The sequence below is a fragment of the Contarinia nasturtii genome, unplaced genomic scaffold, assembly GCF_009176525.2.
Source record: "Contarinia nasturtii isolate CC-2019 unplaced genomic scaffold, AAFC_CNas_1.1 Cnas_scaffold_129, whole genome shotgun sequence".
Taxonomy (NCBI): domain Eukaryota; kingdom Metazoa; phylum Arthropoda; class Insecta; order Diptera; family Cecidomyiidae; genus Contarinia; species Contarinia nasturtii.
Window position 1 is genome coordinate 9,131,474 of NW_022197486.1, and position 26,778 is coordinate 9,158,251.

At 33.3% G+C, this 26,778-nt stretch overlaps 3 protein-coding genes across 10 annotated transcripts; 2 read left to right on the forward strand and 1 right to left on the reverse strand.

Moving 5' to 3' along the window:
- The first annotated feature begins 260 nt into the window (after positions 1-260).
- Positions 261-7,295, forward strand: LOC116344052. The gene is made up of 2 exons (XM_031772430.1): positions 261-2,372; positions 4,606-7,295. Exons 1-2 carry the CDS (start codon positions 2,001-2,003, stop codon positions 6,709-6,711), a joined length of 2,478 nt encoding a protein of 825 aa, XP_031628290.1. The 5' UTR covers positions 261-2,000; the 3' UTR covers positions 6,712-7,295.
- A 2,748-nt stretch (positions 7,296-10,043) lies between these two features.
- LOC116344147 (vacuolar protein sorting-associated protein 28 homolog) lies at positions 10,044-11,203 on the forward strand. The gene is made up of 2 exons (XM_031772574.1): positions 10,044-10,509; positions 10,620-11,203. Exons 1-2 carry the CDS (start codon positions 10,276-10,278, stop codon positions 11,016-11,018), a joined length of 633 nt encoding a protein of 210 aa, XP_031628434.1. The 5' UTR covers positions 10,044-10,275; the 3' UTR covers positions 11,019-11,203.
- A 1,868-nt stretch (positions 11,204-13,071) lies between these two features.
- LOC116348850 (protein lingerer) lies at positions 13,072-26,296 on the reverse strand. Of its 8 annotated transcripts, none has more exons than XM_031780075.1 (15): positions 26,276-26,296; positions 24,171-24,346; positions 23,768-23,975; positions 23,528-23,672; positions 23,180-23,390; positions 22,287-22,870; positions 21,638-22,102; positions 21,134-21,509; positions 20,640-20,780; positions 19,765-19,863; positions 19,219-19,330; positions 17,904-18,431; positions 17,611-17,760; positions 14,376-14,408; positions 13,072-13,492 (listed from the first exon to the last, which is right to left on the reverse strand). In XM_031780075.1, the coding sequence occupies exons 1-15, from the start codon at positions 26,279-26,281 to the stop codon at positions 13,394-13,396; spliced, it is 3,333 nt and encodes a 1,110-aa protein (XP_031635935.1). In that variant the 5' UTR covers positions 26,282-26,296; the 3' UTR covers positions 13,072-13,393. The 8 variants fall into 8 exon arrangements, with proteins under 8 accessions (XP_031635935.1, XP_031635884.1, XP_031635892.1 ...); XM_031780024.1 differs by having other exon boundaries at positions 19,060-19,330; XM_031780032.1 differs by having other exon boundaries at positions 19,060-19,330; positions 26,200-26,285.
- Between the last annotated feature and the right edge of the window lie 482 nt (positions 26,297-26,778).

Sequence of the window (26,778 nt, forward strand, 5' to 3'; positions counted from 1 at the left end):
CTCACATACACTCTCTTCTCCCCGAAAACAAAAAATAATAATAATACAGAGCTATAATTCAAATTGTGTTCGGATTTACTTTCTTTTTTTCGTAACGTTTTTTTTTTTAATTTTATAATTTTTTTCGTCATCGACGGAACTAAAAAAAATTTCAACGCTCGTCATACCAACCAACAAAAAAAAAGACCAGACAACACCGAAAAAAGAAAGAATCCAAATTTAAATGTTCTATGCAAATAAATCAAATTAAAAACAAAACTACTTAAGTCCACCTTCTTGTCAAATGAATTCATAAAAGTTTTGTGCGCGAAATTAGAAAAGAAAATACGGTAATAGTTTCAGTTGAAATTCAAATTACAGTGCAACCCACAGAAAGTGAACAATTCAAAGACAAATTCATCAAATTGTGCAATTGATACACAAACACAGAGAAGAAAAAAAATTAGAACGCAAAGGTGAAAATAACAGTCAGTTAATGAACATTTAAATATTTATGTGCGGAAGATATGCGCACGCAATCCAAAGCAACAAAAACAATACGACAACAAGACGTTTCTCGAATCAATTCGTTAATTTAATTTAGAAAATTAAACACTTTATTGGCTACGACATTAAAGAGACAAAACAAACCAAAACAAAAAAGAATTAGTGTCTGTTCGGTTATCAAACAAACAGAAAAAAAACTTCTAAACGAGAAAAAAAGCAGCGACAAACACACATGGGCTATATTTGTTTGTCTCGAACTCTATTTTTTTTTGTCATAAACGGTTACATAGTAAAGTGCTTCTGAAGTAATAATCCATTGACTGAAACTCGATGAAAGCATTATTTTCTGTGGCCTCTTATTGTATGTGAACATTGTGCAAAGAAACGAAATAGAGAAAAACAAAATCGCTGCAAACAAACCCGAGAAAACGAAACGAAAAAAAGCAGAAAGAAAAAGAAAAAAATAACAACAGATATTCCATTCGAAATACCGAAAATTTAATAAAAAGGAAAGCACTTACAGAGAGAGAAAAAAAAGAAAGTATTTTTTTTCGTAAATATTTCTTTCGCAGTTTTCCTCACACCAAAACTGAGCGAGAGATACACGACGCTGTGACTACGTTTAGACTGAACTATTGCGAAAAGAAAAAAAAGCAGCAAAAGCAGACAAAACAACAATGCAACAATAACAAATAGCAGTAAAGTGTAAGCGTTATAAAAATACAGAGGCGAACATCGAAGAAGAAGTAGAAAAAAAAAACACTTTCATTGAATTCGTCGTTGTCGTCGGCGCATATTTTCTAAAGGAAGAAAATAAATAAATTTAAAGCAGAAAAAAGCGAGTCAGAAAGAAATTTCGACCCCGAAAAAGATTTTTTAAAAAATACTGAAAAAGGCACACACCAAACAAACAAATAGTACGAAATTTGTTTTAGCTGAAATAAATAAAAAAAAAGCAGCAGCAGCAACCGTGTGATAGTTTTGTGAAAGTGCATAGAAAGACAATTACATTGAATGAATAGAGAACAGTGCGATTCATTCGGCGTATAATTTTAAAACGAAACAAAGCAAATCGCGAAAAAAAATCAATTGAACTGTTTAACAACACGCGCGAGCGCGAGGCCAAAACCATTGCATTTGAATCTATTATCGATTAGAATTAAACGGATAAATTTCATGCAAATTGGAGAAAAACAAACCTTTCAAATTTAAAAGCGCAAATCGACACACATTTTGAATTGCAACCAAAATAATAGTTTAATAAAACAAACAAGACAATTTACTCAGTTGATTGATCACAACTGTAGTGTTGAATAAAAAAAATAGACCATATCATAGTACTTCCACATACAATTGGAGTTCCCCCTTCTCTCTCTTGTACTGTGATCTATTGAATTGAAGAGAGAAAGAGAGAGAGAGAAAGCTCCAGATAGAACAGAATATCGAATTCCGTTGTAAAATATCAAGAGACTCAATCAAAACAAAGAAGAAGAAGATAAAAAAAACCAGCAAAAATGTCATCGAAACAGCAACAAAAGTCAGTTGATCTGATCGAATTCTGTACGAATTCGGGCGATAACATGGATGTGTTGGATAAACCAAACACGGGCGTTGTTCAAAAAATGGTCATGAGTGAAACAGCATCAGCATCGTTAATTGCAACAGCTGTCGCAAAATTGACAACGAGCAGCGTCACAACAACGGCACCATCCGTCACCAATTCAGCATTAAATAAAAGTGAAAGTGACTCAATATCATCCAACCAAAAATCGGACAATGTTACTGGCACCACTGATACCGTAATTATTACGACGACGATGTCATCGACAACGAAAGCAGCCGCAGCAGCACCTCTCAACGAACCGATTCAACTCAATCCCTCGCAGGTAATATGCCAACGGGTCCTATCTCAACAATTCAAAATCAATTCATCATAAAAATGGTCGGCTTGACTTCCAATTAACAATATTCATAGTTTTTTTTTTCGTTCACATTTTCATTGCCTCCGACACACATGTACCATATCATTTCAAGTATGCACCACATATGTACATATTTCCAGACCATTTCTCGGTTTCGGTTTCGCTTTCGTTGCTATCGGCTCGCATATATATACATACCATGTGTGTGTGTGTTTTTGTTCTCTTTTGAATCGATCAAAATTGAGGCAAGCCAACAGCGTTCGACAGCATTTTAAATGTTTCTGCTTCTTGCATTTTTTTTTATTTCTTTGCTTCATCAATATTTCGTTCGTTTTGCGCATATTTTTTGATACTTTTCCATAATTTTTTTTTCCACTTATATTCATACCGTTTACATGCATATCGAATGAATGTGCCGATTGATTCAAGTTTTCGTACGCGCTCATAAAACGTGCGTATGAGATATTATTTATAAGCTGAAATGCTTAATTTTTTTTAGCTCGGTTGAATCTGGCCTTTCATTCGATCAATTTCAGTCGAACTATGAATCAGGCGTGCGCGAGCGCGCTCACTCACACAATGCACATTTTTCATACGCTTACAATTTTTCGTACAGAGGACAGATAGAGCTGATTTAAAAGGCGTGCGCGACTCTTTTTTTTATTCATTCATTCGCAGACACAGGGTTTTTCGTCGTTCGCAAGATAAATACATTTTAGATCTACTTAATGCCATTTATTATATTATGTCATTCTTTTCTAACACGCACGCACTCATTTAACTCCCCAAAGTTGCTATGAAATAAAAAGCTAGTGCTGTTGCAGCAGCAGCAACAACAACAATAACAAACAGATCTTATTTTAAATTGTGTTTAAAAAGAATACGGAGCGTTGCAGCACAAAATAAACCTAAATTAAATGTGCTTTATTTCGATCAGCGATCAAACACACACACACATATATTGCTCATTGTGAACTCTGACAAACCGATCTACTGAGATTCGGCACATACACACAATTAATAAATAAATTAATGTGTTCCCAAGGGGCATGACAGAATATTTACACATTTATTTTCTTTCTCTCGCTCCCTTGCTTTTGATCTATCACCCTTTTCCGTCTCTGCCTCTATTTCTAATTATAAAGCACCCCATTTCATGGATTTCCGCTCGACCTTGAGCACAAACATCAAAATTACAAGCAAGAAAAAGCGCAATTTTCTCTCGTTTTTCTTTTTGAAACGTTTGCTTCCTTGTTGTTAAAATGCAACATTTGTTTGCTTCAATCAGAAGTGGAAAAATTTGGAGTGTGCGTGGCAAAAAAAAAATATCGTCGTAAAACTTTCAGAAGGTCTCATGCGATATATATATGATATCATGCTCAATGCTTTTCTCGAGCTATTCAACATATATCTCGCTGAACGACGACAATAATTGCTGTTGCTGCTGTGGTACAGTTCCAAATCAAAAGCTGATCGAATGAATAAATTTTAAACCTTCAACAACAAATGTTCGCATAAATTTGCACTTTTTATTTACGCACCAAGTGTGGTTGAGCGTTGTACGCCAAACACGAAAAATTGTACGTAATAATGAAAACATATAGCGCATTCGACAAACCAAGTACATGTCAATGCAACGGCAATAGCAATAACAGCAGTATTTTGCGATACAAATCTTTGAACGAAAAAAAAATAATAATACTCAACTAACGCTGCAAATCACACAAAAATGAAACAAGTTGGCTTTACCCAGCAAAGAAAATGGAAAAAAAAACACAGATTGAATCCGGTTGACGGGTGCTGCGTTTTTGCTTCGAACACACATCGCACATTTTAACGTACGTACGTACGTAAGTGTGTGAACGAATTTAAAATCGATGAAAAAAATGGGACACATTTTTGATCTATTAGCCAAAGAGTAAATTGTAGTTGCAAAGAGCATTGCATGCAGAGGTGGTTTGCTAAATATTAATTTAAATATTTGCATTCAGTTCAAAGCATAGACAAAAAAAGCAAAAACATCGTGTGTGTGAGAGAGTGAGAGACTGAATTTGCCTCGATTCACGGATACGATATCATTCACCCTACACGCAACCATTATTTAACCATATTGACTTAGTAATCGTTTAATCGTTTTTCAGTTAGAATTAATTTTTCTTTTCGTCTGCCCTCTTTTTATCCCGTCTCGCATTTATAGGAGAGCTCAGATTCAGATGTGAAAGATGTGCAGTCAGAGGTATCGGATCTATCATCGATATCAGATAGTGACAGCAGCGATAAGACCAATGAATGTGAAAATTCGTTAATTTATATTCGTGATGTGTCAAAGGGATCCTATTTGGAGGAAATGCATGAGGTGCCATTATCAAATACGCCAATCGATCTTGAACAAGAGGAAGAAACTGAAGAGGTTGATCATTTATCACCATTGATTATGGACAATCATACGGTGTTGGAGCACCGTGAATTGTTCAAAGAAAGTTTGAACAATTTAAAAGAATTTCATCCGGGCGCTTCACACTATCGCACAACGTCATTAACCGATTCAACAAAGGATTCACCGGCAACATCAGACAGTGATAGTCGTATATTTTCATCGTTTGAACAGCGTCGTGATTCAAACGAATCGGCCCAACACGATTATAGTTCCGATGCTGTGTCGTCCGATGAAAATGCCAAAGATTCATGTGATGTACAGCAATCAATGGCAAAATTACATACCAACAAAGAGCATCATCAAGAAATTAAGAGCGATGACGAAGACGACGACGAACCCATTGAAATACCCACAGACGAAATGTCAGAGAAAATTGTTCAACAAGTTGAATTCTATTTTTCCAACGAGAACATTTTAAAAGATGCATTCTTATTGAAACACGTTCGCCGTAACAAAGAAGGTTTTGTTAGTTTGAAGTTGATATCGAGTTTCAAACGTGTGCGTCAATTGACCAAGGATTGGCGTGTCGTTGGCTATGCCATTAAATTGAAGAGCAAAATTATCGAAGTAAACGATTTGGGCACAAAAATTCGTCGCTTAGAAGCATTGCCGGTGTTCGATGAAACGATGCCATCACGTACGGTTGTTGCAACCGATTTACCAATCGATAAGGTAACCATTGAAAAAGTATCCGAAATTTTTTCGAAATTTGGTGAAATTGCATTGATACGAATTTTACATGCTGGCGGACAAATTCCGCCCGATGTTCGTCAATTTATGAATAAATATCCGGAATTGCATCAAAAGGAATGCGCTTTCGTTGAGTACACCGAATCGAAATCGGCACGCAATGCAATGGCAATGGAAACCGAAATGCATCTGTATGAAATGGTTGCACCAAAAAAGAAAACTGGTAAAAAGGCTAGTGTATCCAAATTAATTGAAAGCTACATTTATGCAAACACACCACATACAGAGAGCGAACGTAGTCGCCCACCATCATCGGCTGCAAATAATACCGATTTTAAATTACGACGAAATAGCTCAAATTTCTATGTGAAACCAGAACATTTGTGCAACAATTTACCATCATCGAATCCACAATCAGTGTCACCAACAATGCAAATGCATCAACATGTGCCGTCACTACAAAGTCCACGAAAATATTCGTTTAACAATGATAATTGTGAACATTTTGGACGTCGTGTAAGCAATACAATGATGGGCAACAATGATTTATCGCGTAAGTATTCAAGCTGTTCCGAAGGTTATTCCAGTTGCTCGGAAATGTCACGTCGAACATCAAACTGTTCGGATATGTCACGACGTACATCTAATTGTTCCGATGGGCCAATGTTTAATCGTCGCCTGTCCGGATGCTCTGATTTTTGTGCATGTTCACGTCGTTCGTCACAATGTTCGTCCGATCAATTTCGGCGCATTTCACAATGTTCCGATCACAATCGTCGTTTTTCAAATACTTCCATGAACTATGATCGACGTATGTCGAATGGTTCAGATGGTGGCCGTCGCATTTCATTTGATGGTGATTATGATCGAAAAATTTCTGTAGGCAGCAATGGTTGTGATCATTATCGAAAAATTTCCGGCACATATGATTCAATGCCACGCAAATATTCAAACGGTGATTTGCGAAAAGTGTCCGTCGATTCGGGATATGAGCGAAAATTCTCAAATTCTTCCATGAATGAATATGGCTCATCGCCACGATCACGTAGCAACAGTTTTTTAATGAATACAAATAAAAATAGCGAAAATCTTGTACGAACACCCATCGGACCGGACGGCAGCAAAGGTTTTTCAACGCGAGCCAGAAAAGTCGGACAAGTCGTCGTGCCGGTGTAGAATTATTTCGATCAAAGTTTATTTAAAATATGATGCGCATGAGTACGCTCCAACCTTCTCTTACGTGTAATTTTTGTCATTTCTTTTGCTTTATATTAATTTTATACTTGTAATTTAATCTAATTAGGAGAAAAAGTGTTTTTATTAAAGAGAAGAACGCAGTTGATTTTAGCAATGAATGAAATTTTATTGTTGGAGTTAGTCGATTATATACAGAATGATGTAATGATGTAGCAATTCAAAAAAAAAACTCACTGCAAGTGGTTCATATTTTTGTTTTGATTAAGACAAACAAAAAAATTGATAATTGATACTTACAAATTAGATCTATACATATTTCTCAGATTTTTTTAAATTCCGATACATTTTTAGTAAACTAGATTATTATTGTACATGTGACAATGATACGATATACGATGTGTATTCTCCTAAAAAGGAAAAAGAACTCAACTAAGAAAACATTGCCACCGATCGCAATAACAAAAAAACGATTTATGGCATTCTGTAAACGCAGGAAAACAATTTAGTTTTACTATTACTTATTAACAATTGTATACAGTTGAAATGATCACATAAATTTAAACGTAAGAAAGTAAAACAACAACAAAAAATGAATAGTGATCTATTTTGGCAAAAGCAACATTGAAAATTTTCGATTAATCGAAAGTAAAGGGACATCGCTGTGAATCTAAAACAAAATGATATGTGAACACTGTATTTAGAATAAAATTGAGAGAATTTGGCTGTCGAAGCCAATCTCAATGTGAATGTGTGTGCGCGTATGTATGTGACACAATAATGTACTGTAAATAAAATGTGTGGCCTTTTTTTCTCTTTCACTTTCGATATCGTGAATAATTCGAAATTTAAATTGTCGATGACAACCCGCGTCTTTCTTTATTTTTTTTTTTTTTTTTTTTTGGCGAACATTCAGAATCAAATTACCGAAATAAAACTTCTTTGCGACAGAATTACTTCTGAATGAAATAACAAAATCGAAAATGAAGAAGAGCATTTACAGTATTGCTCAATTGACATAAACATCATTGAGCCAATCATTTTACTAAAATTAAAACGAAACAAGAGCATGAAACTATTTATTTTGATTCGAAATATGGATATAAACAAAAAATCTATAAAAACTAATTATTTTCTCTCCTTCTCATTAAAAGCTAAGTTTTAAGTGAATGTTGAACCGAATGATAGTGTGAAAATGTGTTCGTTCAGAACTTATTAGAAGTAATAAGAAAATCAGATTTTACTTAGGTGAATTGTAAATATTTACAGTTAAACAAATAAAAAAAATATATAAAAAAAATCAAAAAAAAAAAAAACAAATAGATCGTTTACAAAATCATTGTTTTGCTTTTATTGAAACAGGTTATCAGTCTGAAATCGAAAATGCAATCTCTGTCAATCGCAATTCTATTTGCGGAAGTTCCATGAGGGATACACGCCGAGGTAATTATTAGTATGGCCATTTCCGGACTGGATCGTATTCAAATCTATCGTTGAAAATGCACACTTTCTCACAGCGAAAACAAATCATTTCTCATTATCTTATTCAGCAAATAATGACTGTGATTTCATTTAGTCGATGCGTTTCATCTTATGCACAATGTATACAGAGAGCTGAAGGTGATCAAAAACAAGTATAGTTTATAGATATTGTATGCGTCGATTAATTATTCTGCTGTTCATTGCATTCACCGTATTTATCATCTTGTTTTCAATGTCAAACAATAGAGAAAGAGAATTCCCCGAATTCACAAAACGCACATACAAACTAACTATTAATTGTATTGACCTATATATGTTTTGTTTTTCGCTCGTATCGTAAGTTACATTGTCGACTGCTTTTTTTCAAGTTGGCGCTATTTTCGTTGGATGCCGCTTTCGATATATATTTTTCTTCTTCTGCAAAGCTTTTAAAATTTTGCCAACTTCACGCATGTAAGAAACATATCAAAACATTGAATTTTTTTTAAAATTGTGCAAGAAGATGATGCGAGATTTAAAAAAATTATTATTATTGTGTCGATTTTTTTTCCTATCTTCTTTTGTCTAGCGCTTTGACCAGTCTATTGTGTTTCCGTTTCGCATTATTGTTTGCTTATAATTTTTTTGTGTATGTTTCTGTTAACTTTAACATACACACAAATAATCACATTGGTCATGGACGGATTTGGCGAAGATTTTGATCAGGCTGATGTTGATCCAGCTGCCGAACTTTTGTCACGTAGAAAAGATTAGATGGCTGGTTTGGGCACCGGCAAATTTAAGTCAAAGGACGTAAAATAGACCAGAAATTCAAGAAAGTATTGCAATTGGGTTTGGCACTTAGCCTGAATTCAAAAATAATAAGACAATCTCATGCCGTCATCGCGTAATGCGAATAGTCCTGAATTATTACTACTATATTTTATCGTCGATAGCACCATATTTGGAAGTTGATTCTAGTCCGATTTCGGTAAAAACATTCGACGATCGAACAACCGATCCAGAGCTGACTAAATACTTGAATCACAGTTACTTGGAATAGCGTGGAAGTGCAGCGATTATCAACAATTAAATTTTGTGAACTATTATGTTTCACTTATTTTACCGATTACAAAAGTGAGCATTTACCATTTAATGAGAAGAAAAAAGAAGCAAAATTAGCTGAAGCCAACAAAGTAATTGGAAATGTCAAACCAACAAAAGATCCGATCGAATTACCATCCGATTTTTCAATTTGGAGCAGACGGCCAGGAAAATAGTGGCCCCGTATTCCGATTCAGTTTAGCTGAACATTTGCAAAAAATACGAAATTGGTCCTGTTTGCGATGAAAAACTGAATCTCCACTACTTTCACTGTTCGAATCAATGAATACTATTTAATTTTTAATAATTTTGTCATTTTCGAGGAAAAAGTGAAAAAAATAATAAATACTTCCAATGTCGATGTTTTCCAATTTTATTCAATATCGATGTTTGATTTTCCGGGCAACTTCAACCTGAAAACGATTGTTTCAAAGATGCTATTGATTAAGCTTAGCATCTCGACTGTTAAATTGTGTATTTCAATGTTTTTTGTATGAAGTTGTCGAGATATTTCAAGAGGCAAATCATAAATAAAAACTTGATGCAACTGAATAGTTGAGATGCATTCTAAATTCTTTAAAACCAAATATTTCAGCCAAAATAATCAAAAGTCGACAAATGTTAATAAACACGACCTCACTTCAAACGATTTGTATTTTTTTTAAATCACAAGATGACAACATATTTTTTGACATTTGCGTTAATTGTCATGTTCAATGTTGCCAACTTCACGCCAGTTTTCCAGTGTATGTGAGCTTGAATAACAAAATTCTTTTGTCATAATATTCGATTAGTATGATAGAAAAAAGTCACTTTTTGAGTCATAGTCATTGAATTAAATTGAACGAAACTGCGATTTATCTTGTCAAATGCAAGAAAATCCAAATTGTTGTTGTGAACGGGCGTAAAACTGTCGACTTCAGGTGTTCAATTCAATTAATCTTTTTTTATCATCGAATACATCGAATCGAAGCAATCAACATGCAAGAAAATCATCCAGAATTGTATGAAGAGGTGAAATTGTATCGAAATGCTCGCGAACGTGAGAAGTACGATAATATGGCTGAACTGTATGCACTAATAAATACGTTACAAAATTTGGAAAAAGCATACATTTGGGATTGTATTACACCGCAAGAATACACAGCATCATGCTCAAAACTATTGGTGCAATATAAAGTGGCCTTTAAACAAGTTCAAAGCGATGAATTCCCAGTAAGTATTATTACGATTTAGACCTTTTTTTATTTTATTTTATTTTATTGTGAGCGATAAACAAATCATTCTAATAACAATGGTTTATGTTTTACATTTTCACTCAACAGACCGTGGATGCCTTCGTAAAGAAATTCCGGCTGGACTGTACAGCTGCACTGGAACGTATTAAAGAGGATCGCCCAATTACAATCAAAGATGACAAAGGGAACACAAGCAAATGTATCGCCGATATTGTCTCATTGTTTATTACATTGATGGATAAACTGCGTTTGGAAATCAAAGCAATGGACGAATTACATCCGGAATTACGTGATTTGGTTGACACAATGAATCGTTTGTCATTGATCCCATCGGGATTTGAGGGCAAAGAAAAGGTTACCAATTGGCTCAATACATTGAACGCGATGCAAGCATCTGATGAACTTAGCGAATCACAAGTGCGACAATTGCTATTCGATCTTGAGACCGCTTATGCGGCATTCAATAATTTACTGCACAGCACATAGAGATTATCATTATTAAAAAATGTTACTATTCTATTCATTCACGTTCACAAGTGAATCAAACTAACTCATTAAGCTTCTTTTCTTTTTCTTTCAATTTTCTTTTAAATTTCTTCGTTAAGATTTATAAGATATGTAATTCTTATACCAAATAAAAAAAAGCAACACACATTTCTTAACAACCAAAACACATCAGATTGTTCGTGTTTCTCTCATAAATATATCAAAGTGAGAGCAGATTTCATGCTTACCTTTATCTTTTGCTGTTGATTTTTGTTCACATGAAAAAAAACCACTGAAATAGAGGAGCATCGCAACATCATCTTAAAATGCAACTCCAGTTCATCGACACTCTTTCAACACGAAATATGGTCAAGTTAAATACGTTACCTTTACCAAGTGCCATTTTATCATCAAAAGAGTATGCATAGCATGTACCAAATGTCATTGGTTACTAGATTTGTATGAATTATAGAAATTCTGACGAAAGGATAAAAATAAAGTTGATCTATCATCGTGACCCCTTCAATCTTGTATTCTTTATCAAAATATGAAGGAAATGCTATAATCTTGATAACAAAAGAAATGTACGGCTCAATTTGTTTGTTTGTTTTTTTTTTTTCATTCATGGTCTAATAACTTTATATCCTACTCACACATCATTGTAGTCATGAAGTTTGAACAAATTGGATCTCATCACATGTACAAAAATCAAAAAGTTGACTTAAAATAATGATATTCCCTTTTTTTACTGTCATCATTTAATAAAATCGTTTTGTTATATTCATGATATTTTCACAAAATTGATACGTTAGCGTGCACAATGTCATGTTCTGTTTTTTACTTTAGCTTCGCCTATTGGAAGGAGACCCTTTACACATAATCTGTAATACAAACAAACAAACATACACACAATAATTAATTATACCATATCGATTAAAAGTGCAGATTTGGTGTTCCATTTCTTTTGCTCGTGCAAAATTGGATTTATACGATGAAAATCAATATGGAAATTTCTAAATTGATTGTATGTAATTTCAACAAAATTCAAGAACATGGACAACATTTTGGAGTCGTAAAAAAGTGTGTTCGCATTCTCAATTAATACAGAATACTGCTAGCTGTGTACAAAGGTAAAAAAGGTGCCAAATCGTAATTATAAAAACAACTCAGATTCATTCTAACATACATTTGTTTGTTTGGTTTTGTTTTTTTAAAAAGAAAGTTTTTATTTGTTATGCAAAAAATTTGATTTCTTTTTTTTCTTTCATTTATTAAATTTGTCTAGTTTCATTTTCCCATATTATCGCAATATATATATATTTATATATATAAAAAAACTGGATCCAAAAACATAATCGTACCGAAACGAAACCGAACACAAAATGAAAATAAACAGATCTCAAAATAAGTAATTGTTTGCCGATAAGTCAAATCAGCATATGCTTTGTCCCGTTCTCAGCAAAGTGCATGCATATGTGTATGTATGACAAGGTAAAATTGATCGATCATTTATCCGAGGTGGTGCGGTTTGATCGATTCGAATGTGGACAAAAAGGGAAACATCAAAGGCTTCATCGCACTTGCGTGTATGAATGTGTGTCTGTGTGGGTGGGTGTATGGTGATACCGAAAAATAAAATGTGCTTCCACAAAGTGTATGCTGCATCATTTATAAAACTGTCTGTTGTTGATTTGGTATGTCTCGTTTTTTTTTGTTATTGTTGTTGGGTGTCGTAAATTTCGATTTTCTGTTCAAATTTCTTTTTTATTTTGCATCATTTTTTGTTAATAAATTTTCATAATTCAATTTGTTTTTAATTATAATATAATTTTTGTTTCTTCTCCATCTTCATTTTCATCATATATGTACTTTCCACACTTAAACCTTATTTCAATTAATTGTTTATTATTATTTTTTAATTTTTTTTCTGTTGTTTTTACTATCATTTAGATTATCAATAGCATTTTTTTCTCATTTTTTTCGTGTACTTGTGGTTAAACTGTTATTTATAATTACTGTGAAAAAATCTCCAGCTCATCATTTTATCTCAATGAAAGTAATCTTGTTTTATTCGTTTTTTTTTTTTTAATTTCTCTGTATATTCTTCATCTGTTCTCTCTCATCTCTCACATTCATCATACTCAATGTAGATTTTTGTTTCTGCATGTTTCTCTTCAATTAAATTTATATAGCTTAATTTCGAAAAAAAAATCTATCAAGTAAATGTGTCTCCCATAATATTATCCTCGAGAGATTTCATTTTGTTTTTCTCATCTCACTGGATTCAGTTTTTGTGTATGTGTGTGTGTCTAGATTATTTTCTGTTTTGGGCTGTTGTTGATGTTATGTTTTTTTTTCTTCTCTTTTCTGATGATTTAGTTCTGTGCGGTCCAGTATGATGGTGAATAGCCTTGTTTAGTGCTGGATTTTCCCTGGCTACTGGTTTGTTGTCTTTGGCCGGCATTATTTGAGTCCTATTTTGAAACGAATGAGAAAAAGAATTAAACGATGCAATTAGTAAATTTCATAGTAAATGCCTGCGATTTGAATGATTTTTATTTGTATGGTTATAAATGTATACATGTGGATATATGTGACATATGAACTTGTTTTTAAATAAATGTTTTAGTCGTTGCTTCATTATTTGTTTGTGTCGGTCATGCTTTTCGGATCTTAGAAGAATGATAATGTGTTTGTGTTTACAATTATTATCAACAGTCTATAACAATCGGATTTTTGGTGATAGATCGATTGACACATTTGGAAATATACATATACAGAATCAACAAAAGATTAAACGTTGAGCGAGAGACATAGAAAAAGTGTGTATGTATGTTTGTGTGTGTATGAGAGAGACATGATATCTTTCTATTACATCATTTTCATAAGGAAAGTCATGAGAGAACTACATACAGCAAAATACAAATTAATGTTATTTTCAAACAAATCACTGTCTCTTTTATGTTCGAATGCAAACTTGGTTTAAAAATAATATTAACGAAATGATTAGCAACGATGCCATATTTCAAATGATTAATGTCATAACTAGTAAAACCAAACGGTTGTGTTCATTTCTACAGTTTAATTAGGATACACAAGGTGTGCGAGAGATACAGCAAAACGGAACTAGGGAGGATTAAAAAGCATTTTGAATATTAAAGCTTCAACAGATCTTAGCCTTCTAACAACAACATGCAGCAAAAAAAAAACAACTAATTATTACGAGGAAAAAAAAACGTTGTATTACGCAAGAGTTATGCAATGATAAATGATAAATTTAAAAATAAAAGTGTGAAAATGGAAATTGAAAATTAAAAATTGAAACAAAATAAAAACAAAAACAAAAAAGAAACTTACCCTTTTTGATGAGTTATAGACTCGGCCGTCCATCTAAGGATGAACAAAAAAATTGTAAACCAAAAACAATAAACATTTGCATGCAAAATAAAGTATTGTTTGTTTGTTTCTGTTTTGTTTTGATTGAGTTCAGTTTTTTCTCACATTTTTTTTGACAAAAAATTTCTTTCTTAAGCTTGACTGTTTTGATTTTTTTTTTTTCATCTTAATTTTTTTTGTTGTGAATTCTTTTGTTGTGAAATATTGTTTCTCGAAAATAGTCAGAGTTTTGTTTAAAACTAAAGATTACATTCAATATATTTTTGTTCTTATTTATCAATTGAATGGAAAAACAAATTTCAATTGATCAAAACCAAAAAAAAAACATTGGTCTGACTAAAAAGTAAGCAAGGAACATTTAGGTGCAAAATACGAACAAATAAGTGACAAAGAGAAAAAACTATGCAAAAAATGGACTTCAAAATATGTTTTTAAAGAAAAGGTGTTTAGAAACCAGTCGCAAGGAGAAAAAACTCTACTTCTAAAAAATACAACTAGCTAATTTGATGTACGTTTTGATTTTCATTGTTTGTTTTTTTAGCACACAATCTTAATTAAATTAATAGGAAAACAGTTCTATAATGTGATCAGACATAAATTAAAATTGCAAATTGAACAAAAATGATGTGTGTAAGAGTGAGAAAAGAGAACAACATCTCGACTACCATTCTCTGTGTTTGTGCCATGCATTTTTCATAGGAGAATAATAAAACTAATGAGCTAAGTTTTCGTTGCTAATATAATTCAATGTCCCCGCACGAACAACGAGAGAGTGAGAGTGTGTGTATGAGAAACAGAGATAGAGAGAGAGAGAGAGACGGAGTAAAAAAACAAAGTTCTTTTTAGATAAATAACATTACATTTGATTGGCTCTTATGTTTTTTTCTCAATTTTCGACTTCATTGTAAATCACTTTATTTTTCATTAAAAAATCTCAATATTTTGTCGCTCTTTCAATATATATGTATGTGTCTGTATCGGTGTGTGTATTGATTTTGGTTGGCTTGGAAAGTTGGGTGTAAATTCGGTCATACGTGTATCATCATCGTCATCTATAAGTATGTGTGTGTGTGTGTGTGTGTGTGTGTTTGGCTTGAATTTTGTATGTTCTTCGGCAATTACGGTGCAATAGTCATTTTGACTGTTTCATTTTTCATTAGCTTTATAAACATATAATTAATTTGCAGATTATATTTGTTATGTTTCTTAAATTACATATCCTACTAATTGAGCTGTATGATGTCTTGATATATTGTATGTTTATTGGTTTATTTAAATTTTTTGTTTCCAATTATTTTCATTTGTTTTACTTTTTGGTTCGATTCGTGTTCGTTTATCTTAATTTTTAGGCGAGATAACCTCCTTTATTACATATTTCTCATACTTTTCATATTCTGTTAAGCATTATTGCCTGTTCTTTGCATACTTTTAATACAATTTTTTTTCCTTCCATAAACAATATAACGTTTTTTTTTTGTTTCCTATGACGCCGTGAACATTTACATTCGCAACACGTTTTTTTCTTTTTCACATTTGCACAAAAAATATAACTCCATAATTCTTAATAATTCAGAGGCACTTCGGTTTGATTCTCTTTTTTCCTTCCATTCTGCAAAAATCGCCGAATTTTTGTTTCGTTTCATTATTTTTTGGTAGCATCGACACATTACTTTTATGTTCAATTAATTTCACAAAGCAGATTGTATTTATATTATATTGTTCATTTTCATAAATATTGATTCTTGGTTTTTAATTTAAAAAAAAAATAGAACTTCAAACAAAAGAGGTACGTAAAGTCGAAAAATTCGAGTAATTAAATCTATTGAATTAAATTTAAGTAAATAAATTTATCAGTTTTTTCGTCGTTTTTTTTAAAAGAAATAATCCTAAAAAAACAATAAAAAAAGAAAAAAATACGTTTTTATTACTTCATTTTATAAAATATATGATATATCAAATATCCGGGTGATTTGAATGAAATTAGCAACTTAAAAATTAGAACGAAAAAAAAATTGATTAGGCAAAAAAAACGGTGGTTGTGAGATGTGATCAAATCGAGAGAAGAAAAACAACGAAAAGTTCCGAAACGAACGATTCTATACGCATCGATTGCTTGAAGAAAGAAATGTTCATTCATTTTAAGAACAAAATATATTTATATATTGTTTCCTTGCTTAAGTGTGCACGCAAAATAAACACGAAAAACGAAACAAAAAAATCTAACATCACATTCGACTATAATAATAATAAAAAATTTGCTAAACACAAATTATAAGAACAAAAATAAAAAAAAACAATTGTTCGAATAAAAAAAAAATTATGAAAAAAACCTTCACCAATCAAACTAATCATTATGTACTTGGGCCAAATGCAATAATCGAATTTAGAGAAAGAAAAAATAAAAGAAAAATGGTTGAACAAGCAATTTATGACATGCAAATTCCATCGCGTGGAGTAAATGTAAAAAATCTAACTAATACGTTCAATAAAGTATATAAATATAGTATTCTAACAAAAAAAAAACTTCGTTCACTAGAAGTAGAAAATGAATAAGAGCTCCAATCGCAAAACAATACAATTTAATTATATTCCTCTCCATAACATAAGAACACACACTTCTTTTCATCATTCGTAAAATAAAAACGAAAAATTTGATTTATATAATGCTGTATGCGATTTCTCTTTGCGTGTGTATGTGTGTGTGTATTTTTTTATTCCAATAAATCTGATTTTTCCTTCATTCTTCAAAACATTATCATCATTTTAAGCAGCAAATTATGGACATTATTCATATGTTTTCAACTCGTCTCACAGAGAATTAATATAAATGAATTTATTAATAAAAATAAAAAGATTCTCTCCTTTGCTAGTTTTTTTTTTCATTTGGTTTCTATACAAGATTTCCAATTTCGTCGAATGATGATATATTATAGTTAAATCGATGTGTTAAATTACAAAAAAAAAATAGATAGAAAACATTCGATCGAAAATCAGAAAACAATGAGTTACACGAAAGAAAAAAAACAGTTAGAAACAAAAGGGAAAAAATAACCAGAGAGACTCTTATATGTTAACTGTGTGGTGAGTTATTTTGAACAATTCGATTTTAATTTCTTGTTTGATTCTGAGATATATATATATATTATAGAGTGTATGTGAAAGAGAAAGAGAGATATTAAATTTGGCGATGGCTCACCTGATGTATGTGTTGCGGTAAGTTCATGTTATGCAAAGCAGCTGGCATAGCTTGAATGTAAAGTTGTTGTGCACCGTATTGAGATGTGGCTCCGGCATTTTGTCCAAATGGCGGAGGTGTATTACTATGGAACGACCCTTTTTCATATGACTGCAAAAGGAGTAACACCATGATTATTTACAAAAATTGACTTCTTTAGATATTAAAAAAAAATCCGTTGAGAATAACGGCCAATAAAAAAACTGAATAAATCCATCGTCGTCGTAACCAATCAATAGTTAAGAAGTACTTACATTGACTTTGCTTAAAGCAGCATGGTTTTTATTACCATACATTGATGAGGAAATGTCCGAACCTGTACCACTTGGTGGTTGATTCGATACATTTTGTCCTTTCGATTGTTGTGTACCGCTACCCGGATAAGCAGTCTTTGTATACTCTTGTGTTGATTGACCAAGTGCATCATAACCAGATGAACCGTACGCACTGTTGTACGATGGTTTTGCGAATTGTGCATTTGACGATGCATTCGTAGCTAATTGTTGTGGATATAGGGCTGGAGTTCCAAATTGATAGCTTCCGGGCATCATGTTTGCACCATAGAAATATGCATACGGAAGATTCAACATTGGACCACCGGAACCAGTTTGCTGTGACATTGTACTAGGAACATTGCTGACTGGACTCGAATTATTATCGGTACGAGTGAAACGGCCATCAGACATTGTGGAATATGCAACTGAACCCAAATTACCATCACGCACGCCAGACGCACCAAGGCTGGTTGGTGTCTGATAATTTATGTCGTAATATCCGGCAGGCTATATTTTTGTTAAACGTCAACAAACATAAAAACAAAATAAATGGAGAAGAGAAGAGAAAAAAAAGAAGAAATATGCACATTAAACAACTATAACCTACTGAGTACGTAAGCGCACAGCCGTCAAATGCTCTCTGAACACAGATAATCTGCATTTGAGAGTGCGCTATACGTGTGGATTGTTTTTTATTTTTATTTTTTTATGTTTTAAATTTTGGTTTTTTTGTTGGTAAATGGTTCAAATGGTAAAAATGATTTTGATGAAGAAAGTAAAGAAGGAAGGACAGAGTGAGTATCAATTTTTTGTTGTTGTTATTATTGTTTTGAGTCAATTTTTTTAGAGCAAGTGGAAATGTGTAAGTGGTAAATAATATCCCAAAAAATAAGTTAAAGTGTATGCATTTTTTTATGTGTGAGTAAGTGCGTAAGATTATGATCAAGGATGCAATGGGTACTAAATTTTGAAGGCAAAAAGTAATAAAAACCTTAAAGAATTTGGGTTAAATCAAATGAAAAAAAGAATGAATCGAATTGATTGTTTGATGGTTATCGGGATTGATAGATTTTTAGTGTGTGTATGTGTGTGTGTGTGTGATTTCAGAATTTTTTTTTTTGGCGAATGGACTCACCACATGCGGCGGGATTCTTTGTTGCAACATCTGAATATCCTCATAGGAATAGACAGGCTGCTGATAGAATGGCATTCCAGTCGGTATATATTGACTAACCATTGGTATATTTGACACAACATTTCCACCTCCAGTACTTTTAGCTGTGGAATTAGTCACCTTTGTATTTGTCAATCCAATTGATGGTGAGCTCAAGCTGCTATTACTGTTACCGCTTGTATTACTGGCCGAATTGTTGGCTCCAACGCTTTGCGTGCTACTTGACAATGTGCTGTAGAACGATAAGTAAAAGAATAAAGAAAAAGAAACAAAAATAAAAATCGAAAAGAAACGAAATGCATTAATAAAATGTGGTGAGACAAACGATTTACGCCTTAATCTAGTTAAAATATTTTCTATTTGTTCATTTCATAAGGTACAACAAATAACAATGAAAAATCCAACCAACGTCATATCTTTTGTTTTCTTGAGTTGTTATTAGTAATACATAAATAGTATAAGTGAATAGGTGTGTGTATGTGTGATTTATGTACATTAAAAAGCTGTTACAATATAATACAAAATCATATATGATCTATATAAATAATTTAATTTGGGTTAATGAGCCAGATAAATAAAATCAGCGAGACATATCAAGTGGCAAACATTCCAGAATTATGGTGGGGTTAGAGGGGGTGATCAAAGCGGGTTAAAAGTCAAACGTACCTGTCATAGATGGTTGTTACTGGCGTTGAGTCTTTATTTATCTTTGAACCACTAAAGCTACTGTACTGCGATGTTGATGTATTAGTGTTTCCCGTGTACCTAAAGGTTACCATGATGCAATTTGAATGGGGGGTCATTTTTTTGTATTGTTTTTGTTTAGTTTTTCGGACAAATATGTGTGATACATGGACATAACAACAATTGAAACTTTAAATACCCGCATATTTACTGATTTACATTCAACTGTACAAACAAAGGTTCTTTTTTTCATCATTTCGATTTTAGTATCTGTATCGACAATTCGATAAATGTTTCCTTGGTGCAATATTGATGCCTTTGTAATTTGTCATTGAAAGTAAAGTGCAAACGAACGAACGATCGAACGTATGAAGATAAAATACATTTATCGAATTGTTTATACTTAAAAATTGAAGGTGCGCACATTACACACTCTGAGTTATTGTTACTTTCTGTTGTTTATTTGTTTGCGATTTTTTCAATAATTTGAAATGTGTTTGTGGTGATGGTGATTAATGAAATTCCATAAACGATCGAAAAAGTGTGAACGTGTGTCTGTGTGTGTGTGTGTTTTTGTGAGTGAAAAAGAGTTGTTTCCATTTACTTTGTAGAGAAAGAAATAAATAAATACAAACTCTCTAATAAAATTATAAAACACTTATGATTACGGAGTGGACGAAAGAGATGAATAAAAATGATGAGTAACGATAATGTACACACGCAAACGTGCGATTATTTACTTGCAGCTTGGTTTTGTGACTTTTTATTTTGTGGGCAGAATCGAAACTCCGCTGTCCACATATGAAAATGGATTTTCTTTTCATTTTAATTTTTTTGTGCAAAATTCTGAAACTTACCCTGAATTATTGTTGTTAAGACTACTGCTTCCGTACACACAGTTCGGGTTATTTTGATAAGCGCTCGCTTGCGTTGGATAAACAGATGACGTCTGGCTACTCGGATATTGATTCGACAAATATCCGGTATTCGCACTGGAACTGAACATACACGCGGTACGCAAATAACGAATTAGTCGAGATTAGCATTGATTAGTAGAAAAAAGACATGGAAAAATTGTAAGAAAAAAAAAACAATGTCAACTTTTAATAAAACAACAACAAAAAGAAAACATGTTATTTGGTTTAAATCAATTGAGAAAAGCGATTTGAGGTTGTGGTGCGAATTGAAAAAAAAAAACACCAAGCTTGTGAAATAAAATAAAAAATTTGCATTTTTGCATGTGTAATCAAAAATTGGTTTGGATTTTCACATTGATAATGATCGAGGGAGGCGACGATCAAAGAAATAAAAAATAATAATAAACAAATATAAAAATGATATGGACATTTACCTGGCATTATTCACTGAAGTGGTGTTGCCAACCGATGTTGAACCGCTATTCGATACATTCGTTACACTACTTGAATTATTAACACTATTAGTTAGATTGGATTGTTGCGTTTGGTACGAATTCACCGATCCTTGATTATAGGAATTATATGTATTTGTTGACGACGAATAATTGGAACTGTTTGAAGCGGTTTGTGTATTTGCATAATTTGAATTGTTGTACCCTTGTGGCGTAACATTCGATGGTTGATAAACGGTCGACGTTTTCGTGTATGTTTGATAGGTACCTGCTGTGCTTGCACCATTCCCAGATACAGATGTGGCATTTACATTTGATTGGTTTACATAATGATCAGACTTTGTTAATTGTTCGAGCGCTACAGAAGATTTGTGTTCAGGGAAGAAAAAAAAGAAGATAAACAGGGAATATTTTATTAATTTTTTTGATTTGATCTAAAAATGAAAACGAAGAGAAAAAAAAGAAAATATTTTAAACGAAACTTACCAGCGCTAGCATTGGCCAATGTGTTAGCTGATGCAGTTTGCGTTTGTACAACGGAACTATTTTGACGTTGGCTATAGCCGGACGATGACAAATTCTCGGATTGTCCGGCCAATGAGTCGGGATTTGATATCAATTGAGATTGGTTCAGACTGTTCGAACCTTGGGACTTCGATTGATAATCCGATGATACATCAGATGCTGTGACATTTTGTGAATTATCAACTATATTTGACGATTGGAATTTATCGGAAATCGAGTCGAACGTTTCTTCCGAGCCAAAGTCAAGCGCACCAAATTGTACATCCAAATATCCAATATTGCTGAGCGTATCGGGCATTTCCACAGCCGACGATGGAATTTTCGATGGTGGTGGTACTCGGGCACGTTTACTATTACGATTAGCAACGGGTTGGATTTGTGGTTGGCCGGCAACTACTTGATCAGCATCGTTGATGTTCGATTTATCTGCGAAATGATCATTCGAATTATAACGATTAGAGAAAACGGAGAAAATGAGTATTTTTTTTTTGTTTTCAAATTTAATCGTGGTTAAGTCATAACATTTTATCGCCAACTTATTTTAAACAAATAATAAAAGCAAAATCAAAAAAAATAGATAGGGAAAGAAATGATGAAATTCATGACTTACAGGCATATGGCGACGAATACTGCACAGCACTGACTGGTTGCGATGATAACGAATTGAAATACTGAGATTGTTCGGCAGACAATGAGGACGAGTTCAATGGTATATCGATAGCTGGTCGAAGATGCGATGCATTCGTGGACGATTGAACATGAAGATCCGAATATTGCACCTGATTGCTGTTATTATTGGTGGCAACACCACCAACACCGCTTCCACCACCAACCGATACAGCCGACGGTGTGCTTGAAACAGTGTTCGCACTGTACTGTTGAACCAAATCGTCATTTGTCAATTGTGACGGTGGACTGAGAATTTGCTGCTCTAAGCCCGGCGGTGCTGACAATTGTTCGGCATGTGATAATGTTTGATTTTGTACTGTACTCGGTGTAAAGACTTTGGTATCAGCCAAAGAACCTGTGTACTCCTCATTATCCCAATCACCCCATGTGTCATCCGATTTTGTTTGTTCAGCAGCACTCAATGCTATATTATTATCCCATGTATCGACGGCTGTCTCATTTTCATCTTGAGATCTAAAGTAATTGCCACGATTTTGATCTCGTGAACTTCTCGGCCCTAAGCGACTGCACAGTCACAATCGAACATATGAAAATGAAATGGAAGATAGACGAGAAAAAGGGCAAAACGAAATGAAAAAAAATAGAAACATAAATTAAATGACTCATAGAAAACTTGCAAACGATTGCGAAGTACATAATAACTACAAAGTCACAAAACAATCTATAAACAACATTTGAGCACAAAACAAAAGTTGACTCATTTTGAATTTGGCGAAAAATTCTTGGAAAATGTTCCGACATTCAATGAAATGTTGCTTATAATGGTTCATGAGCGATGGAAAGACAGAGAAAAAAGGTGAAAAATTGGCTTACCCTCCAGAACGACCACCTCTGCCGGCACCGAATCCACCGTTTCGGAAACTGTTTGGTGGTCCTCTCCGTGGTCCGCTATTCTGGTTTGATTTGTTATCACCAGAACCACCGGCATTACGTTCATTTTCCCGGGATTCTCTGCCACGCCATCCACGACTGTCTGAATTACCACGTCCAACACGAACATTACCACCGCGATTACGATTTTTCTCTACAAATTTGAATAAAACGTTACTTGACATTGGTGTACTACGATCTCCAATCTCGATTCGATGCCAATCTTTCGATTGCTACGATGTGAACTGATCAAGAAAGTGACACAGGAATGAAAATTAAAATGGTACTTACGGTAATCAGCGTTGTTGTTAGAATTGTTGTTTGTGCCACTGTTGCCGGCATTATTGTTCTCGTTCCACTCGCCATCAGTGGCAGCAGCATCACCCGTACCGGCCAAACGATTCTTTTTCTTTTTCGATGATGTTTCGAACGCACCCTAATTTCAATCACGAAAATACATTGTTAAAATGATTTACAAACGAGCGCAGTTGGTGCGGCGCAAAAAAAAGAATGAAATCAGAAATCACTTACAACTGGAAGTTGTTCGAGCAGAAAAATGACGGCTCGATCGAGATCGTTGTCACATTCGTATAATGCACAACAGACCTCTTCTTCAGTGCGCTGAGTGGTTTCCATTAAATTGGCCACTTTTTCGCGCATTTTTGGATCATCTGAACCGGTGCTAATCTCTGTGATTTGAGCAATTCGAATCTGTTCAGCGGTTGGCTGTTTCACATGGCTGCAAAGTTAACAATAACAATGTATCACATTATTTTTTTGTTTGTTTGTTTTTTTTTTTATCAACTTTCTCAAGAAATAAGTATGTACGTACGTTGACGACGTTTTAATGTGAGTTTTGTTGAAACACACGAAATGGAATATCAACAACAACAACAAAAAAAAGTAACAAACGACTAAATGCAAAAATACTCACAGCTGTGGTTTCTCTTTGTCTGTTTTGGCATGATCTGATTTCTTCTGGAAATTGGTCTCATTACCACCGCCACCACCACCTGTGGTTGATGTGTTTTTCTTATTAGTTTGATTGCGACCTCCGCCGCTCGATCTGGTTTGTGTGCTCATCGCTATGTACACTGTATTTACAAGTAGCTGTGAAATTGAAACGGCACACACCGAAAAATAAATAAATAAAAAACCAACAACAACAACAACTTAAATGAAAACGTAAGTGAACTTAAAAAAAAGTGTGATCTCGATTAAATTCTGTGAATTTTGCACTGTTTTAAAAATGGTTCCTAATTAATGGGTAAAAGCCGAACGTCGTTGCATGCTTTCAATTGCACCATCCGCAATTTTCGTTTTTTTTTCTCTTTCTCTATTGTATATATATTTTTTTTGTATGGTGAAATGACATGCGAAATTGCATGATGTGATTGAATTGGTTGCATACCAAAAAAATTTTTATGACTTGATATTTTGTAGCAAATTGCGATTGATTTGTAATGTTTGTCTCACTGAAACGAAATTTTCTGTGTTTTTCCCGACGACGAAATCAAATCAAAATTTAATAAAAATAATACGCAGGAATTTTTCAACTTCGGTCGAACTGGCAAACACATGCACATAATAAATGTACTAAATGTCGAACGAATGAAGAAAAAAAAAAGCGATGAACAGAAAAAACTCTCTCGTAAACGCGAGATTATGAACTCGTTGTGGTCGTCGTCGTACCACCACGTTTTAATGGTGTGTGCGATTTAGGTTTTGTATGCGTGATTGTGTGAGTGCGATGAACACAGTCTATGTGTCGTCGTCGTCGTCGTCGTCGTCGTCGCTGTTCTCGTCTCTTTTAAAGTTTTTCGGCGTTTTACAGTATGAAGTTGCAACGACAGGTTGGTACAACTGTGTCGCGGTATTAACAAAGAGGCCGACGTTAAAAGAAAAGTAATGGCAATAGCAACAACAACAACACCAGCAAATGTAATCGAAGTGAAAAAAATAAAATAATAATACCATCTCTCACACTTCGAAAACTCTCTTTTTCATTTCGCCGTCGGTATTTTCAATTGTTTCCATCCATTTCTTTTCATAATTTATACAATTTTTTTATGATTTCGCATATTCTTTCGTTATTTTGTTTTTTTCTCTCGTTGATTACTGTGTATTTTATATTGTTTCTTTTATTTTCAATCGTCGTTGTTGTTGCTCTCCTCACCTCGCTTTCTTAATAAACGCACTCGATAGTGCACACACACGCACACATATATGCATAAATACAGACACAGACACACAGACACACATACCAAATCGTGCTCTCTCACCACACTCAACCAATTATTCACACACCGTTATGCATGTTGTAACCAAAATTATGTGTGTATCAAATTGTATGTAATTTTAAATGGAAAAGAAAAAATTTCTTTCCCTTTAAAGCAAACGGAGAGAACGAGATACAATTCAATTGAAGAGAATTGTGAAAACACTTTCACGATCTATTTTTATTTCGATTATGAATTTGTCGGCAATAGCGAGAAATATCTATATAAATATACAATTTGCATTTGGCCGACAATCAATCACAAATCCATTTTGCTAATTTGTATCGCGCACTCATAATATAAATATCGGCAAAATTGAAATTTCGAGAGTCCGAAAAAACGCAAAAAATCAACATTTGTTCGGCATACACATGGCTCACTGACCGAAAGACAGCGAGACGGAAAAAAAATCATTTTCAGAAAATTGACGAGAAAAAAATTATTCTTCAGTCAAACATTGAATGTAGTGTGTAGACGCCATTCTGTCGCAGTCAAAATCCTTTTCGACAGACAACCAAATCATTTACGAGTGTACAATTGTGACCGTATCCGCGACCAACCAAAAAAAAACTACGAATCGCATTTTTTTCTCAATTTAACCATCACACATCAGCAACACATTCGGCTATTTACACATTAATTCACTTCTTTTTTGAAAACTATTTGATGATAATTTTTTATTACTGGATTTCCGTTGGTTTGCGATTTAGATTTATTTTGAAAAATAATAAAAACTAGATAAAGTTGATGCCGTCCGTACCTGCATGCGCTAGAACTTTGTAATGAATAAAAATTGTGTGTATGTCGTACATTCAATGAACAGCGTTTTGTGAGCGACATTAAACGCACGCTTTATTTGGGTTTTTTTTCAAGCGAAGCGCCCTTTTCAAAATACATTTATGCAATGCATTTTAAATCGATGGCATTCAATATAAATTCCATCTTTTGCGGTTAAATTGAATATTTTCAATACGATTTGTTTTTTATTTCGATTGATCGTTAAAAAAATCTCAAAAATATCAATGAATTTTAATGTGAAAAATATTTCAATGTCTCTTCTTATACAACAGGGTATTTAAAAAAAACATTACCATTTCGTGAATATATAGGAAAAATAGGAAAAAATATAATAACAAAAATCAATTCGTAATCTCGAAAAGAAATCAAATGCAATAAAAATTCGTCTTATGACTCATATATGTTCAATGGTATTGAGGTGTATTTGCGTTAATTATTTTTCACCGTCGCAAAGTTGTCAGTTTG

Excerpts from the sequence above, each read along its gene's own strand:
- LOC116344052 (XM_031772430.1), top strand. The coding sequence starts at position 2,001 with ATGTCATCGAAACAGCAACAAAAGTCAGTTGATCTGATCGAATTCTGT. Across the intron at positions 2,373-4,605 it reads TTCAACTCAATCCCTCGCAG|GAGAGCTCAGATTCAGATGT; the intron begins GTAATATGCCAA and ends TCGCATTTATAG.
- LOC116344147 (XM_031772574.1), top strand. The coding sequence starts at position 10,276 with ATGCAAGAAAATCATCCAGAATTGTATGAAGAGGTGAAATTGTATCGA. Across the intron at positions 10,510-10,619 it reads TTCAAAGCGATGAATTCCCA|ACCGTGGATGCCTTCGTAAA; the intron begins GTAAGTATTATT and ends TTCACTCAACAG.
- LOC116348850 (XM_031780024.1), bottom strand. Across the intron at positions 22,103-22,286 it reads GTATTCGTCGCCATATGCCT|ATAAATCGAACATCAACGAT; the intron begins GTAAGTCATGAA and ends ATCATTTCGCAG. Across the intron at positions 21,510-21,637 it reads ATTGGCCAATGCTAGCGCTG|CGCTCGAACAATTAACAAAG; the intron begins GTAAGTTTCGTT and ends AATCTTCTGTAG.